General features: G+C 38.7%; 1 protein-coding gene across 1 annotated transcript; it reads right to left on the bottom strand.

The window, feature by feature from the left end:
• Window positions 1-4,101: 4,101 nt before the first annotated feature.
• On the bottom strand, window positions 4,102-18,657 carry LOC144661735 (uncharacterized). Its single transcript, XM_078522559.1, has 6 exons — window positions 18,463-18,657; window positions 16,648-16,784; window positions 14,362-14,461; window positions 7,261-7,398; window positions 6,550-6,687; window positions 4,102-5,570 (listed from the first exon to the last, which is right to left on the bottom strand). Exons 1-6 carry the CDS (start codon window positions 18,587-18,589, stop codon window positions 5,248-5,250), a joined length of 963 nt encoding a protein of 320 aa, XP_078378685.1. The 5' UTR covers window positions 18,590-18,657; the 3' UTR covers window positions 4,102-5,247.
• Between the last annotated feature and the right edge of the window lie 1,160 nt (window positions 18,658-19,817).

The raw sequence follows: 19,817 nt of genomic DNA on the forward strand, positions 1-19,817 counted from the left end.
CTCTAATGGTGAGCAGTGGTCATTTGTGGGTGACACAACGACTGCATCGCGCAAATCGTTTGATAATGGAGTCATAATGACCCCGAAACGTCGAGGAGCAATAAATATTTCTTATTTTAATAATAATTAATAACTCTGAAAATAGAATCGAGATGTTTGAGGTCATTTGTGTAAAAAATTTGTATAAGATAATTTACTATCGTCCGAAATAGAGTAGGGTAAGGGTTTCGTAGCACCCAACCCACCCCCACCCCCAAATCACTTTCGATAGCTTAGCGGGCAGGAATCTTGGGCGTGGTAAGGCGTTGTAAGGCGTGGTAAGGCGTGGTAGCGAGGTTGGAACACCACCTTCGAACATTACAGTCCGTTGTTTGAATATTCGCACGGTCATTTGAGTCGAAATCGAAACTAAACTTTAAAGGGAAACAAAATTAATTACATTCAGTCTTTCAAACTGGGGCAGGAATCTTGGGCGTGGTAGCGAGGTTGGAACATCACCTCATTGTGTAAAATGTTACGTGTTACGTAAGGGAAAAGCCGAACAATGAAGCCACTTAAACACAGCTGATTCGAAATCGAAACTAAACTTTAAAGGGGAACAAATTACATTCAGTCTTTTATATTGGGTCTGTGGTAAATCACGAAACTTTCTTTCAATTTTCACATCCATGTAATTGTCATTTTGGAGAAAAATCCTCGATCCGATAAAATACAAAAAATACCGTTAAGCCTGTTAAAGGGACTATGTCACGGATTTCGGACTTTTTTGGTCGTAAACTGTTCTGAAATAAGTGGTAGGCAGCCTTACCCATGAAAAACATTGTCTTTGAAAATTAAACGGAAGATATAACCTTTATTTGGGGATAGAAATCAAACTTCGGCAATAAACATCGATTGTTTTGAATGCGCACGAAAACAACTTGAAAACGTTTTTAAATTGCAACCCATTTCCATCCGAGCCATCCGCAGCCAAACGCGCCTTTAAACAGATTTCGTGCTCTAAAAAAGCAATTGTTAATAAAAATGAACCATTATTTTTAGGTTTGATTTGGGGATAGAAATCAAACTTCGGCTATAAACATCGTTGGCTAACGTTTTCAAATTGCAATCCATTTCCATCCGAGCCATCCGCAGCCAAACGCGCCTTTAAACAGATTTCCTGCTCTAAAATAGCTATTGTTAATAAAAGCAACAACATGACAAATAACCGACAGAGAATTAAAACTAAATTCTAAAAACAATTATTAAGCTTCACAACAGTCCCTTCAAATACGATGCCACAATACTCCGAATAGCGCCATTCAGCAACATTTTTACAAAACTGACGGTTCTTAGTAGTAATCAAGGTGTTCAATAGACGTCACTCGCCCGGCCAATCGTCCGTTACTCGCTAATCTCTATTCGAGCCGTAAGGGGACTCTAATAACTATCGTGGCAACGGATGCTGAAAACTTGAAAGCCTAAGAAACTTCTGAAAGATACCAGAATCTTCTCTGGTACAGATAGCTGCAATTTTTATTTATTTATTTTTTGCCACTTGTAAGAATTGAACCAAATCTGAGACAAAACAATAACTGATATAATTTTTTACATTTTTATTAGCAATATATAAAGCCGACTGTTCCCACCTCGGACCGATATCCTCACCACTTTATAACATCAAGCTTATACTACACTTGTCACTGGATAAATAAAAGTTTTTGTCCCGAAGTGAATCTATTGTATGGGAAATTGGTTGTATGCATAATGAAGAATGAGATTTACAGCTAACCTCAACTTTTGAGGCTTGGCTTTTTCTCAAAATTGTAAGCGAAAGTCCCGACCTTCGCAGACTTCAGCTAAAGCAAAAGGTTTATTCTACATGGCATTTACCTAGCGCCACTATTTTGTTCTGGTCTGTGCACATGCCAGTGCAGATTTCGAGCCATTCTCGTCCCCAGGGTCTTGTCCGCCTTCGCGTCTTGCGCAGTCAAAGAAAGGGGGATCTGGGATCAAGAATCACTATCTTCCCTTTATGACTTGACTAAGCAGCGGTGTCTACGGGCTTTCTTTCATTTTCTTTTTTTATGTGCTTCTCTAATTGGTGAGACGTCCTGGTCCTTTTTTTAATGTTGCTTGATCGCTTAAAGGGACTGTGTCACGGCTAAGTTAATTTTATGTTATTAAATTTTGCCAAACACTCGCTATGAAACTAAATGTTTGCAAAGAAATTAATTTTATGATTCTAAATGACAAAACCATAGCTTCGCTGCAGCCAAATGTGTTTCCCGGCGTTATAATTTAAAGTTACAAGCAAACGAGATTAACTTTGAAAACTGTTCCGCCGGATCACTTTTCAAAAACCCATATCGCAATCCGTTTCAATCTTCGTCACTTTTGGCCATCCGCACCTTCTTTTGCATTTGGTGTGTTATTCAAATATTCCTTCACTGTTTTAAGATGTTATTTTATATATTTAAACGAATTTGGTGGTCATTTCCTATGCCTAAGTTTGGCTAAAATCCGTGACACGGTCCCTTTAAACACTCGCAGAAAGTCAATAGAATCTTTCACACAGAATAACCAATAACTGCATGTTAGAATATGTGCACGGGTGCGATTTATTTTACATTTTTTATTTAAAACTACATGTAATTGCAGTTTACACTTTAGCGTCACCGATACGGTTACTTATGCTACTAGGTAAAGGGGAGGGAAGGTATTCCCCAATGGCATTTTTGGTGGGTTTGTGTGGTCTCCTTCTGTAAACAGTTGGTCTATTTCAAACCAAACTAGGGGATTTTTTTTCATGCCCAATTTCAGACTGACCCAAACCTTAAACGTAGGGAGGGGGGGAATGATTTCAGGTTAACCCAGAACTTGTTACCCTAATTCAGACCTCAAAAACATCAGTACATGTGTCTGGACATTACCATCTCAGCTACCCAGGAATGGCTTCCGCCCTTTGAGGACGGATTACTATTTTCCGATGTTTTAATAATGAGGAAGAAATAAGTTTCTTCAATAAACTAAACACAATTATAGACCATATCGTCCATTAACCATAAACAATTATTCCACGAGCTCGCGTTGGAATGAGATAGTAGATGGCCAACAAGTTTGCTATAACGATCTCATATCCAACAAGCGCGAGTGAAATAATTGTTTTATTATAAACGCCCAAAGAATTGCAATATTTGTACTCCCCAGCTATTACCGTTGACACGTATCGGCTACCACATTTGTGGTCAATGGTATAATATGAGCTCATATATCATTGCCTGTAAACCAATCAAAACTTAGGAATTGCAATATACCATTTCAAGTTTTTAATAATATCATATATACTATCTTTTTTCCGTGTATATTTTAGTCCAAAACGACTCAAAAGCCATATCCGACATACCTATTTATCTTGTATAAGGATATTTCCCCCTCTCCCTCGAGGGGTTGTAATGGTAAAGAATTAAAAAATATCTTAACAAACGCTCGTTAAGGGTGGAATCGAGTCTTCCACATCTAGGTTGCTAAGAAACGTAACCTTGCTAAGTGACATTTTTTGGCATGACGACACACTAAACCAACTGTTGGACTAGTTTTCTTGTTAATATGTTGTTACATTTCAAGAGTACTGACTCAGCGCTACCTCTTATATTACACATACATGTAGAAAATCTAAATGGGGAACTTATGTCAAAAAAGTAACAGATTGCTAGACCCACCGTAATTGACCACTTATAAACAGTGAGTGTGTAAGTGAGTAAGTGAGTCAGTGAGTCAGTGAGTGAGTCAGTCAGTCAGTCAGTCATGATCAGTCAGTCAGTCAGTCAGTCAGTCAGTCAGTCAGTCAGCAGCATCAGCAGTAGTGATCAGTCAGTCAGTCAGTCAGTCAGTCAGTCAGTCAGTCAGTCATGATCAGTCAGTCAGTCAGTCAGTCAGTCAGTCAGTCATGATCAGTCAGTCAGTCAGTCAGTCAGTCAGTCAGTCAGTCAGTCATGATCAGTCAGTCAGTCAGTCAGTCAGTCAGTCGTTTTTTTTTTTTTTTTTTTTTTTTTCTTACACTTTTTTCTACCAATCCTCCCTTTGTTAAGGCACAAAAATTTCTTTCTTTACTGTAGTCAGTCAGTCAGTCAACCAGTAAGCAAAAATAACATAGTGGCACTGTCTTCCTGCTTGTGGCACTTAGTTCAAAGATTGAGTCCTAAAAAATCTTTACAAACACACATGTATTTAATATCGTTAGAAAAAGCTCTTACAAAAACTTTACAGTGGCTTAACTCAGTTGCTATATCAACTTGACTTAATGGCTGCGGCCGCACTTGGCGAGTTAACCGAGTTATTTCCAATTAATCAATTAAAATTAACCGGGTTAAAAAACGTCTAGTGCGGCCGCGTATTTGGAGAGTTAACCGACTCTTAACCAGGTTAGCGGTTCCCATGGAAATTAATCAAAGAACAATAGATTTTTTAACTGGGTTAGGTTAATTCTAAACTACCTTTTTGGGTCGTTTTAACCAGGTTAGCGGTTTCTTATCAGATTCAACTATTGTTTTATTTGTCAAATGTGTCAATCATCTCCATGTAAGAGAAGATATTATTTTCCATCACACGCAAACATGGCGTTCGGACACAATTCGTGGCTAATTTCTATAATTCCTTTGCTATTAAGAAACTCTAGAACCACCAGAGAAATGCGGATTATTTGGCTCAGACAGGGCTCTCATGGTTTCTGATGATCTCTTCCGTCTCTTCGCCGATTCCTTGGAAAAACGTGCACTTGAAGGTCTTGAAGGCGATTTCGATATGGCGATGAGCCTTAGAACTACTGCTGAAGATCAACATATTCGAAACAACTGGGCTTGAAATTTGCGTAGAACGCATTCGGAAAAAATAGAGCGGTGTAAGCCGAGAATGCATTGAAATAAATCTTAAAAGCAGGAGAAGAAATGAGCAAGTAATAAAATCATGAAAGCCGGTCGCTTTTGCTTGTTTTCAAATAGCTTATTCATGACATCACTTCAGTCTGGTCTGATCGTAATGCGGCCGCTAAAAATATTTAACCGAGTTAGTTTTGGTAACCATACTTTAACCTAGTTAAGTTTTGTGGAAATTTTTAACCGGGTTTCTAAAAAATTAACCCAGTTAACTCTCAAGTGCGGCCGCGGCCAATAACAATTAAAGCAAACATTTTCACTTGCCGTACATACAGTTCCTAAATAACGACTTTCTAGTCTGTCTAGAGTCTGTTTGTTCTGGTAAATAATTTCTCTAAGACGCCCTTCTCTCAGGACAAGAGGTTTTCTTTCTGTAAGCCCTGACGAACGACTTTCCATTTTTGTTCCACTCCAGTGCTGTCGAAAAGTTGTCCAAATACAGCACACGTTTTCTTTTATCCTCTTTACCCAAGATCAAGTACACTTTATTGGCATTCAGGTTGCTACAGCTGCATGTGATTTCTTGGCCTCTTTTCTCCATTAGCTGGGTTTTGTTATTGATCTTCACCTTTCCCTGTTTGTACGTGCGCATTATGCGAACTCGTAAACGAGGCAAGCCGTTTCTCATAATCTCAGACTCCATCCGGGCTTTAATTACTGGAAAGCAAACGACAGAAACAAAATAAATCCGGTATAGTTTTGATATATAGAGGATATTACATGGTTGCACGGAGATATGAAATTTATCTTTGAGTGTTCAAATCTATATCTCATGAGTGAGCGCAGCGAACGAGTGAGATATCGGTTTTGAACACGAGAAGATAAATTTCATATCTCCAAGCAACCATGTAATATTCTGTTTATTATATAGACCAACTAATTACGATGTTTTTGGCGATTTTCCGAAGATTTCCGAGGATTTACCGAAGATTTCCGAAGATTTTCAAAATGTTGTCTGAAGGTCGTACGAATGTTTCCGAACATTTTCCGAAAATTTCCGAAGCTAACCGAAGATTGCCGAGAAAGCCCCGAAGATGTTTCGACTTAATATCGATAAACTTTGGCTCATTGAGCTATGAAACGTGGCAAACTGCGAGATGATTGGTCAAAAATGATATCCACACATGTGTGGATACCATTGATATCCACACATGTGTGGATACCATTTTTTTCGATTTGCTACCACTCGCTAAAGCACTGCATTCTATATAATAAAGCATGGTAATTAATACTTTGCAGGTTATATTACTGACGCGTTTGGTGTGTATTAAAGTGGAACTCGTTTACGAATGACCGGAGAGAACAGTTAGGTCACTTTATATAGTGGGTCCCTCGCTTAACAAAGATTACTTTTCCTACTAGGGGATAGGTGCTACATAAAGCCAGCATACTGACTTTTTTCAGGGACCCCTGTTTTTCTGACGATGGATTGGTATTGTAAGGAAATACTACTAACAATAATAATGAGTGGTGGTGGTGGTGGTGGGTGGTGGTGGTGGTAGTGGTATTGGTAGTGGTGGTGGTGATGATGACGACGATTGTGATGATGATGATGATGATGATGATGATGATGATGATGATGGTGATGATGATGATGACGATGAAATTTGAGGAGTAGGATGCCATGACCACCTACCAAAATCGTTCAAGCAGAATCGTCTCATGACATGTCTGTTGCTGCATCTTTTATTACAGATTTGCGGAGGTGGAAGCGGATAAACTCCACCGGGTTCTGTTGAATTCTCGTGCCTTGGGCTGATCCAGTCCTCATTGTCTGTATAGATGAATAAATAAAATTATTTAAGTTCTTTCTCCAAATCTTATTTCTTTTACATTTTGTTATTCTTCGTCGTATTTCTGAAACTTTCACTTCTCCTCTTTGTAAAAGTTAAAATTTGAGATGTTTTCCAGGTTTACCGATGTTAGAATTAAAATTCGACGTTTCGACTAGTTTTACTAGTCTTCCCCAGGTTGATGTAAAATGTTATTGTCAATATGGCGGATCGTTTAATTTTTCAGCTTGGTGACCGCACACTTAGATATTATCGTGATCATTACACGTTATGTAAGTCATGTCAAAATGCGCGAAAAATGCAGTTTCAGGCCCATCAAGTACTTTTACTTTTGCTATAATTCGCTGTCTATTAAATCAATGTCTATTCTTGTGATTCACTTTGAAGTTGATAAAAACCAAAAATAAATCATTCCCTCATATGTGCATTCGTTTGTTTCATTCGTTTCATTTGTTCCACTTTCCTTCCTTTTTTGCTCATCAAGCGTCACCTACGTTCATCTATTCATGCACACGTACTCAATCCGTTCATTTGTTCATTTCCTGTTTACTTACCTGAGACGCACTGGCGCTTCAGAGTGAGGCTAAGCGGGCCCCATATGCCACTTCCGGCCACGTCAACGAAGCTGATGTTTATCGTCAGCAAGGCCCCTCCAGTTACTTTGCCCGTGCATGGGAATTTCACACGGAAAACTGGAGAAGAATGGAACAGTTGGCAGAATTAGTATATGTTATAAGACTACGTAACGTCCAATTTGGACACAGGGCACAGAGGAGTCAAGTTTGTCCGCAATTCAAAATCTCTACCGTTCAAAACAACCGTCAAAGCGATCGTTTAAAAGCGTACGTGATATATACAGCGCCGTCATGCGATACTTGTTTACAGATCGTCTGGTCTGGTGATATCGTATTCGTACCCTCATGCGACATCCGCAGACAGCAATGTTTGTGGGCGTACCAGAGAGACAAGCAGTCGGGCGACGATTTTTTTCGCCCCAGGCGACCATTGTCACAATACGATATCACCAGACGATCTGTAAACAAGTATCGCATGACGGCGCTGTATATATCACGTACGCTTTTAAACGATCGCTTTGACGGTTGTTTTGAACGGTAGAGATTTTGAATTGCGGACAAACTTGACTCCTCTGTGCCCTGTGATTTGGATGATAAAAATTCCAAGACCTACTAAATGGGACCTGTCCGTTGACCAAGTTCAATTTGGTAGTGGACGGTTGCTTGCAGTCATGTTACGTGTTAATTATTCTTTTTACGATGCCATTTGGGGAATAATTAGATAGCTGCTTGAATAAGATTTAACACACTGGTAATTTAATTAACATTTAATCACAAGGTAAACTGCTACCTTTACACTCTACAGGATATCAAGAAAAAAGACGGTGTGGCCCTTGCAACTTTCCTTTTTTGTGCCCAAATGCAAGTTATTTACCCATCGCTTTCCCAAAGATTTTCGACCACTAATAGCGTTATAAAACAACTCAAGCCAATGACTTGTAAGCAGTGTAGAACGCGCAAGGGCTGGGAAAGCCGTCCGCGCCAACTGAATGCTGGTTTTGGTTTAAACTTTACCAATTTAATGCTGTTAGAACAATTAACACGAAGATTTTGAGCCAATTATAACACTCATGAAACCGGCAACGCAAAACCATTTTATTACATGTAAACACATAACTACTTCCCAACGCTATTACAAAAGTGCACGATAAATTCAATTTGTATAAGCTCGGCTCCTGGTATGCGTTATTATTCATCATATTGGGAGGAAAGGATTTTTGGTAACACTTCCTTTCTGTATAGTTGATAACTCTTCCGGCTAGGAGCCATTTTTTACCACAACTTTAATATTTTAAGACGATTGGCACAAAAACAATCTTAAAAGAATATATCAAAGTTTTAATCCTGGCGATGGCTCTTAAAAAGCAAGATTAGCGTTGAGCTCTAGAATAAATGAGCAACGTGCAAATCCTCTTTTTCTTAAGTACATTTTCCGCCCCACCTCCCCCAGAAGTTGAAAAGGGTCATTAGTCTTAGTTCCATCCTGGCAATGGTTATTAAAGACCAGATTAGCTTTCATCCAAGATTGAATAACAATATACAAATCCTCTTTTTCTCAAGTTTTCCGCACTCAATTCAAAAATCGATATCAAGGCTCGACTTAAGATTTAACCGGAAAGGGTAAAAAACCACAGTCATAAGCAGCAGTAAAATTGCTTCTAAGTCAGTTTTAAATCTATTTATTTGTAGAAATAAATAATTTTATGCAGCGACGATGCACACCAACTTCCGGTCTGGGGAACCCGGCCAACGGGAATTCTCATGTGTCCAAAGAATCGGGGCAAGCGTGGTGAGTCCCGTACATGTCAAACAAGCGACGACAATTTCCCCCCCACCACTCCCTGTCGTTTACCTGCAATGGATGGCGGTCCCCAGAAGGAGCAAGGATGCATAAACCTTTTTTATTACGCTGACAAACGCGCAATATGATTGGCTAAGCTGGCATGTTTATCGAATGGTAGGCAACAATATACAGTTGTTTTGAGAAAGGTTGTCAGAAAAAACACAAAAGTGCACGCGACAGGACCGAAAGGTAGTATGGGTAGAAGAAGAGAGCTACTGCATGTGCTGAATACTAACGAGCTATAACGACATGACAAACACGAATTTGCATGTTTTCTTTCTCTTCAGACATGTGGAAACAAGGTACTTTTAGCTGAATCGAAGAAGAATTTTCAAATGTCAAAGACATACGACAGTAAAAGTAAAGCTACAGAAAAAGGCCTCCTGAGAGGAAAAACAAATTCTTCTTCTTCACGTGCAAAAATACAAACTTGTACATTTTGCTTTTTTCCAACAACCTTTCTCGAAATAGCGGTATATGAGATACAATTAGAATCGAGAGCGCGTAGAGAAAAATCTCTTGGGATTGTTTTTTCACACCAGGTTGTACTAAAACAAGTAGACTGAAGAGTCTCTTTTGGTTAAAACTGTTGCCTTTGAGGTTGCGACACTCGACCCGTTGGGAACACGAGACAAAGACGACCTAATTGTAAAATAGATTACAAAAATGAAAGTGGCACAGTTGAAAATGAAAAAAAAAATCATGACCTTTATAATGTTAGTGCCATGTTCTCTAAGTTAAAGAACGAAGTCTTGCTAGGAGAAGGTCATGCGATTCACTGCAGGCATCGAGAAAAAAAAACGATAAATAAAACCTGACCTTTACTTCTCAAGGAAGGGAAATTCTATCTCTTTGCATTGGGGAGACACTTGTTTGTTTAGACAAGAGCAAAGAGTGGGTTTGCGGGAGGCGTGAGGCAAATTAATTTCTGGATTTAAATATTGAGCTTTTAATTAGCTTAACTTGTTTTTCCCCAGGAGAACCAGAGTCACAGAACGTCAAAGAGCTTCTTCTGACCTTTACATTTTTACTCCAAGAGTCAAACCTCAAAGAGTTAATGCGATTTTAACTTTTAAGTCTGTGGATTAAACGCTAGTGTGTGACCATTCAATTGAAAGCTATTGAGCAGTATTTTTATGTGGTACTTAGTATTGTACTGTGTATTTACTTCTTACTTTCAATTTTAGCAATGCTTTACATTAAACCCTAGTTTGTGATTATTTATTTGTAAGCTTTTTTAGCAGAAAGTTTATGTAGTACTGTTTATTTTTCTGTATAAAGTGTATTTTTAAAATTAAGCCTTTGGATTGAACCTTAGTGTATATGACCATTCAAGTGAAAGCTAACAAACACTTCTTTCATACGATACTGTTTATTCTGCTTTCTAGGGTGCTTGTAACTTTCAATTCTATGGATTAAACCTTAGTGTGTGACCACTTAAACCTCAGCTATTGAGCAGTACGTTCGCCTGGCGTTCGAGTGGTATTGTTCAATTCAATCTCTCAGTACGCTGTCGCAACTTGAAGAACGAATTTGAGATGTTCTAAGACCCCCTTGCAAAGTGAACAAGTGTATCTCTGTTGTCAACAATGAAGACGAAAAGTTTCTTAAAACTTGCACATGTTTTCCTTTCCAATGAATCAGTTCAGTTCTCGGCTATCATTACTTTCAGAAGACCTTGAGCCTCGTGTAGTTTTACAGGACTAGTATTAAGACCTTGGGAGGCGCGGTGGCCTAATGGTTAGCGCGCTCGACTCCGAGTCGAACGGCCCGGGTTCGAGGCCTGGCCGGGGCGCTGCGTTGTGTTCTTGGGCAAGACACTTTACTCTTACAGTGCTTCTCTCCACCCAGGTGTATAAATCGGTACCGGCGAATTTCCTGCTGGGGGTAACCCTGCGATGGACTAGCATCCCATCCAGGGGGGAGTAGCAATACTCCAAGTCGCTTAATGCTACGGAAACCGGGATAAGCTCCGGCTGTATGGGCCTCATGGCTCGGAGACAGACTTTACTTTTTAGTATTAAGGCTGAATTTTAACTCGACCTAGCCCGTAAGTGGGTAGAGGAAGCAATGCATTCTGTTTTAAAGTTTTAATGATGTTGCCCGGACCACATGTTTAATGCCAACCAAAAATAAAACGTAAAAAATGTAACGGCTCTTTTGTTGTCTCGCTGAAACGCCACTTGTTAACAAATACTGATTACCAACTGGCCAAAAACACAAGATCTTTTCACTTTTTTTTTCTTCGCCATTTTTCCGTTCAAGAAATTCTAATTGTTATTTCAATTTCTCTTTAAATCAGTAAATCAGTGGTAAAGGTCTTTAAATCACTTTCAAGAATTGGGCTCCTCTGTGTGTTTGTTTGGCGAAATTTTTGAAGAAAAGTTAAAAAAGCTGATCGTAGTACTCTGCCTTGGCTGTTCTGATGAGCTTAACTCTTTACTTTTAGATGCTAGCGGTTAATAAGTGATAAACTAGAGTAAATATTATAATAACAATGGACTGAATATTATTTTTGCATACCTCGCTTGGTTCACAGTCAATGAATGCCAAGGTCGAGAGTTTTGTATTTCTTTTAAGCAAGCTGTTTTCTTTGTCTCAGTTCAAAGCAGAATTCTATCATACCCTGCATATTTAGTGACCCAACCCCTATAATTAACGTTCCCCGAGGCGATGTTTTACTTTCCAGACGTCCAAAATGACCTCACTTACATGCCTGCTTAGTCAATTATATGTAATCAGGTGCAGTCTTTTCAGACACATAATTACTAAAACATATGGAATAGATTTATTCTGCATGAGTACAACAAGATATGCAATTAAAATGCATTCCGTCAAACTGGCATGGAACCCCGGGCGTGGAACAATTTATTAAACTATTTTCTTCCCACTAGGGGATCCTCCTTTAGATACATTTGTTCATTATGGACGTTAAAAACAATTCCGTCTTGCATGTGCGGGCTGTAATGCCTGTTATGTCGAACGACATGCCACACGCGTGGAGCTAGCCAGTGAAGGCCTCCACTCACCAGAATTGTGAAGTTGCCCTTGTGTTCAATAGACAGCTTTCATATTTAGACACGCCTCACCAGCAAGAAAGGAGGCACCATTAAAAGGAACACCCTGCTCAATAGCAATTACACCTTGTACTTATATTCATTTTTTCATTTAACTTTTAAACTCTTCTACTTTTTAATATTCACTTCTTCATAAACCATTTTTATCAATTGAGAGCGGCCCCACTGAAAACCACCTTTTGTGACGTGGGCCACCAACCCACACCCGGACACGCAAGACCACACCCCGAAGAGAAGGCGGGACAAGCGCCAACACGGCGCGCCGAGGACGGCGGTGACGAGAATTGTGAATGTGTGTCTTAGACAGTCAATGGCATACATTGAATTGATAGTCTGTATTCATTGGGCGCCTAAACTTGCTAGCATTCTAAATTGCTGCTTTAAAAACCACCTCTTGTGGGCTACTATTAGTGTACCATCACATAAGTGAACGCAGTCATTCATTTCAAATTTTTGGACCTGAAAAGTGCTTTTCGCGTTCGTGAGACAGGAGCCTGTCAGGCGAAGAACACACATACTCCAGTATCTCTAAAGCTGAGCAGGAGAGAGTTCAATTAAAATTAAAGGCAAAAAAAATGAGCCTAACTGGCATCAATGTGGCACTGATTTGCGAAACACTGTACTGTCGACCATCGCGCCTTAACTGGAAGTAAAAAAGAATTTACTTGGTTTTGTATTTCTCGCGGTGATGATTTGTGAGCATTTTGTCGATAAATTCTTAAGGGCTTGCAGGGAGGGTGAAATAGTCCTAACGCCCTAACAGCTTCAATTTCCAAGAAAAATCTTTAACAAGGTAATATTTTTTTTTGATAATTCAGTCGCTAAGTTTAGAACTATTATTAAAAGAAATGTATGGCACCGAGGGAGAATCCACTGTTTCGAGCTTAAGTAAGTTATAAATCGTTAGCAGACGACTACACACCTGTAATACTCATTGCCTTGGATTTCCCATAACCGGGATTCCATCTACAACCTAAATAAAGGTCAGTTCACGAATGAACTGCAACAACAATTTGTTTCATTGTGTATTAAACTATATTGTATCCAAGATGTCATGGATTTATGTGGATTTTTCAATTAGCTTTTAAAACAAAAAAAAAGCCGATTGGAAAATGATTGTATGACAAAGTAATTGCTAATTAACAATGGTTATTAGCCTAATACGACTTATATTCGTGATTACTGGGGTGAAGTTCTGCTCATGGGTGCACATTGGTGTAGATAAACGCACTTTGATACTCCCTAGAGGGCTGTACGCTTCATTTTCAGTGACTCTAATGATGGAGTAACTCTGTGTCAAGCAGAGGTTTGAAGAAGTGTGCTGGTTATGCACACTATGCCGCAATGACACAAACTCTCTCTAGTCTTCTTCTCTTTGTCAGGCGATAGCACGTAGACTACGCGTCGAATACAATCTGTACGAGTCCGGTTTTCTAATTTCTGATTTCCTTGCAAACATACAGAAAGCTTGCTAGTGTGAGTTAACGCCCAGTTGGAATTTTAGACCCTGACGCCCATTCATTAGCACTTGATAATTATCCGTTAATCAATTTTTTGCGCATAATGAAAAGTCATTTTATCTTTGCTAGTTTTGATTTGTATTAAATAATAAAAGATATCTTAGGGACCCTCCCAGTAAGTAATTATTTCCACTTATCAATCATTCAAGTAAGCCTGAACTGATTTCTTCTCGAAACATATTTTGAATTAGTTAGCCCACACAGATGGGAGGGAAGGAGCGGAAAAGAAGACCTAAAGCTTTATACCAAAGGGCGATTGCCAGTTTGACAAATGAGATGATATGGCTGAATTGATCCTTGAGTTTCAAGTTTGTCCATTTTACAATCCATTTCTTTCCTTGCAATCCTAAAGGCACCCTTACTTCCAAATAGTTTCTTGTCATTTTTCGGCCACTGTCTTTCAAAATCAAATCGTTATTTTCGGATTGACTTTTCTATATGTCATGTCCGTGCAGACATAAACTGCGTGTTACTGCCTTTTTGGAAAACATTTAAACCTGACTCCACAAGTAGGAAAAGTGAAAAATATACTTTATTGAACTATACTGGACTGTGCCACATTTATTTTATTATTCCATTAGATTGAAAGGCAAGCGGCAAGAATCAAAAGCTGTGTTGTGGGTTTATATACTAGTCTTACCTTTAGTTTTCCTGGGTACCAAGCCACTTAGACGGATGTTAGCCGTTGGGTGTCTCATGATGGTTTCATTGCTGGATTTGAAGTTCAAAGAGTATTGTACCTGAAAAAAAATGGCATATAGAGATTCCTTGACTATACCGTAACCGGTAGTTGCTACGAAGAATAAAAGAAAAACTAATACAACGGACCCAAGAGGAATGTGATCCGAGAGTTCATTTTACAAGGAAATGTGTAAATCCCAACTACGATTTTACATTTAAAACAACAACGAAATAGAAATAAGCCCACAATTAATTTAATTCATGCAGTTTCTCTTTATGAGCCTACAAATTATATTTTATTATTTGTCAGGCTTTGATTTAAATTTCTAGTACTTCATCCAGAGGAGTGGAAACATTGCACAGAAATTGAGTTTAAGAGGAATCCGCAAGGACCGATATGGACAATTATGTACCAAACTATTACACCTTATGCAACTGCTCAAATTCTATCAAAATCTTCTAACACACCAAAATTTCGAAGTTCCATGACATGTCGCTAAAAGATGTGAGCTGCCCAGCTTCGATTCCCAGACGATAAGAATTGTTGTACATTTTTCCACCATTCTTTTTTTACTGCTTAAATCTCCTCACAACGGTCATCACTGTAGTACAGGCACACGAGAATTGTGAATGAATCTTCTCAGACTATTTTTTTATCACGGATTTACACTCTACCTTTTAAGGGTAGAATCGAAAGGTTATTTTCTGTACTTGATTTTTGTCCAACTTTATAAATATTACTCGACTTCCTAGTGGATTCCGTCTTAATCACCTTTTGGGCGGTTAGCTTGGCTTGTGAGCAAGAATAATCTTATCTCGATGTTTGTGTTTGTGGGATAAACAAAGGTTATCATTGCTTGGGCATTTGCTACAAAAACAGCGCTTGAAATTGTCGATATTCGTTGATATGAATCATTTTTATCCTCACAATTCCTTTGTTTTGTTTGGTTCTTTGTCTGTCTTGTTAGTTGTTTAACACTTACCTAGCAAAACAATAATTGCAAAAGCTCAAAAACAATACATCAAGGATTTTTATTAAGTCTTCAAACTAAATACTAACGCCCCATTGCTAATTGAATTTAATTGCATTTGAAACCAAAGACGTCCTCTTATCATTATTGATGTTTTTTGATGAAACCCAAGTTCTTGGACTCCTAGCTTCGACTCCGCATGAGATGTTTACGTTATGGCATCCACAGATTTTATTTTTGGTAGGGCAGCTTGCCAAGAACAATTCAACATAGTCCGTCACATTTCAAGATCGATTATCTCGTTTACCGATAATTGTTTATCAGTAATCACCTCTGCTCTTATTCAATTGATTAAAGCCACATCAAATGAAAGAAGCATGAAATTGAACTTTTGGGGTTTTCTGTCTAACATTGAAGTTTTGCTTTAAAGACGTGCACAGCTTCGAGCAGGAAATGATATTTTTCAGCTGGGTTTTTGTCAAATATGTCGTTGTCTTTCCCAGAAGAGGTCAGGCTGGAAAAGCTGATGCCCAACTGTCAGGGTCAAATCGATTTTTCCTAGTAACTAAGATGCAATCTCCTGGGCCTAAAGAACACATGCACAAAATATACTCTACATTCCTTCGTGTATTATTCATCAAACTGACTGCAGATTTTTATGGAAAAGAGTTGTAGTGGGGGTTTTTCTCCTTCCTCCCTCTTTCTTTTTTTTTTTTTTTTTTTTTTTTTTTTTTTTTTTATATTTAAAAAAAAAAAAAAAAAAAAAAAAAAAAAAAAGTTCGTATGCAAAACAGAATTTACTGCGATGTTAAGTTACTCTCAAAGTCAGGGCGTGATTCTTTTTTATATCAGTAAAAAAACATATTCTTAAAAAACTCCTAACCGACGGCTGTGTTTGACGTTGGAAGTTTATAGTATCTTTGCCAAAGACACTGATGGGTCATTCAGAAGCGTTAAAACTGTCAACTTCTGAAGAGAGATCACCACATAATATATCCTTATTATATTATATTAATACATAGCCAAGCAAACAGGACGCAAAAATAAAGAGGGATCATCAACTAGGGGATATTGTCTAGCACTACCACCAAATTCGTAGAACTAGCATTGAAAGAATATATGAAAGCATCTGATTGTCCCATAATATAAAACCATTCATCGACTGAGCCCTTGACGGATGCCTTATTGAATGGTCCAACCCTAATCATCATCTTCTTTTTGGTTAACCCTAGTAGCAGTATTAAGATACCGGTTTTATTTTCTGGGGTTCTTACCATTCCAGTGGAGTTGAACCTAAACTTCAGGTCTTTGATGTGCGGTTCGATCGGTGGGATCATGCTTGACAAAATCGGTGTCTTAAGTATGGGGGCCACAATTCCATCTTGAACGAGGTACAGGTTCGTGTTCAGATCTGATGGGATAAATAGTAAAAAAATGAGTCTTTACTGGGCTATTCCTGACATCGATTGGAACGGAACTTAGCCTATCGGTGACTCCATGAAATATCGAGCGTAAAAGTGCATGGAAGAATAGCCCTGGCCTCGGGAAGCTAAGTTGGACTTCTCGCAAGACATTACGGATCGTGATGTCTCCGGGGATGTCTGGTTGTTTTCACAATGAAAAGGAGGGCCTAATAGAAGGTTATTTAATATATCCGAGCACTGAAATACAGTAGTCCATCGTAAAGCAAGTCTTATAGCTAATTCTACAGTTGATCAGCTTTAAAGTAATACGATAACAAGGCAGTAGGTGAAGCTTATCGAAACATTATTAGCTTTAGATCGCTCGTGCGTGAATGCATGATCTTAAAAACCTTTTTCTCTTGATTAACCTTCAAGTACTTGTGTTCACTAATTATTATTGCATCTTTCTAAAGGATTTAAAACATAAAAGCAAAAAATCTCTTTTTTGTTAACCGTTAGGAGAATGCTATACTGATAGCAATAGCCTCTTGTAGGGGCGCCAATGTCGAGTTTCAAATCTGGATTTTGATGCACAGTTCAAAACTTCTCGGTTCTTTGGTAAAACTTGCAACTGAGATTTTAAGAATTAAAGGAAATATTTTACTATCAGTTACATCGTTAAAACTAAAACGGTTTTTTAGACTCTTTCTTTAAAACATGAAAAATGAGTCGAAATTAGTCATTACACGATAAGCCACTTTTGGCATTCCAAATGTGGGTTGCTAACAAATTACGTATTCCTCCGCGATGAAAAATATAGCCCCTTTTATTGTCGTTTGAAAGGAAGACATTGAAACATTTTTACAATGTTTATGGATAAAGACCTCCCAAAATGACACCGTATTAACCTTTCCTTTGCGTGCCAGACGAAAAAAGGAAGAGTCAAATGACTTTGAGGTCCAACTGGCCACCACATGTGGTTGATGTTTAGACTATGCTAACTGACCATATTTGCACAGCATGCAAGGAAGAAGAAATGTTTGTGGTCTCGTTGCATAATCTGAGTCACTTTAAAAAGGAATCATGTCTTAATAGAGAGCTATTTGGCACAGTCAGGGAAAATCACCAGAGCAGGTGGTTTTCTCGAAAGCGTCACGAGCGAAGAGGGAGGTACAAGGGACTCGTTTTTTTGACGGAATTGTCTAAACCTGTCTCTTCCTCTGCCTCTCCCGGATGTCTCCGACCGTATAGATAAGTCTGCGTGGAACGATAACAACTCTAAGTCATCAAAAGGCGATCTCATGTTGTTCTGAAGAGCTGACGAAAGCAATGGATTGTATTGAAATTGATTGCTTTTCATCTGAATCAATCAACCCAGCGGTGAAGAACGCAGGCCATCATGGCTGCCACGACGAGCGTTCCAGAATTCGTCAGTTGTATTGCAAGGGCCCAAAGTAAAACAATTAAAATAACAATCCTCCTTGAGGACGTTTTCGTACAAATACAAACACCTTGTTCATTTTGTCTCTGTAATCATTAAGGTTACAATTTGATGATTAGACCAGACTACATTTTTTCGCTGCAAAATTGAACGCCACGCAGTGTTTATAAACTAAGTGGAATAGAAGAAATTATGCAAAAGAAAGTCGTGTTTACTCTCACAAGTCTAGTAATTTATTTACTTACCATAGAGAAAACGCGAGACTTCTCGGGCATCTAGAAAAACGTTCAGTTTAGCAGAACTCTTATCAAGAAAGAAGACAGAGAACAAGATAAAAACTTTGAGAAAGTTTCGTCCTTCGAAGTTGGCCATGACTACCAGGAGGGGTTCACAGTCCTTGGACTTCTTTCGTGATGTAGTTGGTCGAGCTGTTTCAAGTCAGTGCTGTCACAGGTTTGGTTTATAAAGACAACATCATTATTAATTACAGTAATTAAAATCCGCAAATGAAACCTAATGACAGATTGGTTAAGCCTGTCATCTGGTTTGGCCACAAAGTAAACAGTTGTTAAAGTAATATCATTAGCAGTGAATGCAACTGACAAGTCCGCAAGATTCGGCGCACAATGAGCCGTTAAGACCTGTGACGTCTAAATTATCACCGCGACGTTGGCATAGCGCGAATTCATTTTTAGCAAAAAAACCGTGATGTTAGTAAATTCAAAACGTTTTTGATTTGTTTTTGTAAAATGATAAGAGATGTAAAATGACAGATGGACGGAATAAACTGAAACAGGTGAAAGGATAAGCACATCTGTGAAAGTCAGTTAAACAGTTTTAGAAACTTAACGTGAATTCCTTTTTGGGGCCACTGTCGTTAATTTTGGTTTACTAGAAGAGAATTTCCGGACATTCTACATTCCTACTGATCCTGGTTTTAATTCATGCGGTCCCTCTCCAGGACGACGTTTCTAGAAAGAAGACAAAATATATTCCCATAGGGCTTCGCTCATAAGGGAAAAGGCCATTATTACATCAATAAATATTAAAAATTCAAATATTTTTTTATTCACACAGATGAGCCTATTTCGCGTATTTCGCAGTTAATAGAAGCCGTTTTATAATACCGCACTTTTAGCATTGGAAATGGCGTACAGCCGTCGTCTGCAGATACGGTGCCGCTCAATTGTATTTCAACCGCAGTGCAATAAAGGGTACTTAAGTCTTTTTCGCGCGGAAGGAAATTAAGAAACGGTTCAATTAACGCTGAATCAAGTTGGTATAGACGGTAATACCGACGACGAATTCGAAGGTTAATTAAGTTCGGAATAAGTACAAGATTGAATGGGCTCGGGGTTTTCTTTTGAGATCCGTTGCTTAGTAACATGACATATTCCGACCATAATGCTGCTGCCAAAGCAAGATTCTCTTTCACTGTAGCCAAGGAAAGGCACAAGAGGTTGCGTAATGCATGGTAAAACCAATGCAAGATAGCTCACTTCAGCGTTAATAATCTCGGCTAGAAACCTCGGTATGGATAGAGCTTTGAAAGCTCGAAGTAATGGATACAGTCATACTTGTATCTCGTTTCAATGCGTGA

The sequence above is a fragment of the Oculina patagonica genome, chromosome 1 (genome assembly GCF_052425735.1).
Source record: "Oculina patagonica isolate OP01 chromosome 1, crgOcupat, whole genome shotgun sequence".
NCBI lineage: Eukaryota > Metazoa > Cnidaria > Anthozoa > Scleractinia > Oculinidae > Oculina > Oculina patagonica.

Bases quoted from the DNA above. Each gene is read 5' to 3' on its own strand.
- LOC144661735 (XM_078522559.1), bottom strand. From the start codon at position 18,589: ATGGCCAACTTCGAAGGACGAAACTTTCTCAAAGTTTTTATCTTGTTC. The intron at 16,785-18,462 runs GTAAGTAAATAA...TTATCCCATCAG, and splicing joins AGTCTCGCGTTTTCTCTATG to ATCTGAACACGAACCTGTAC. The intron at 5,571-6,549 runs GTAGGTGGTCAT...TTTGCTTTCCAG, and splicing joins ATTCTGCTTGAACGATTTTG to TAATTAAAGCCCGGATGGAG.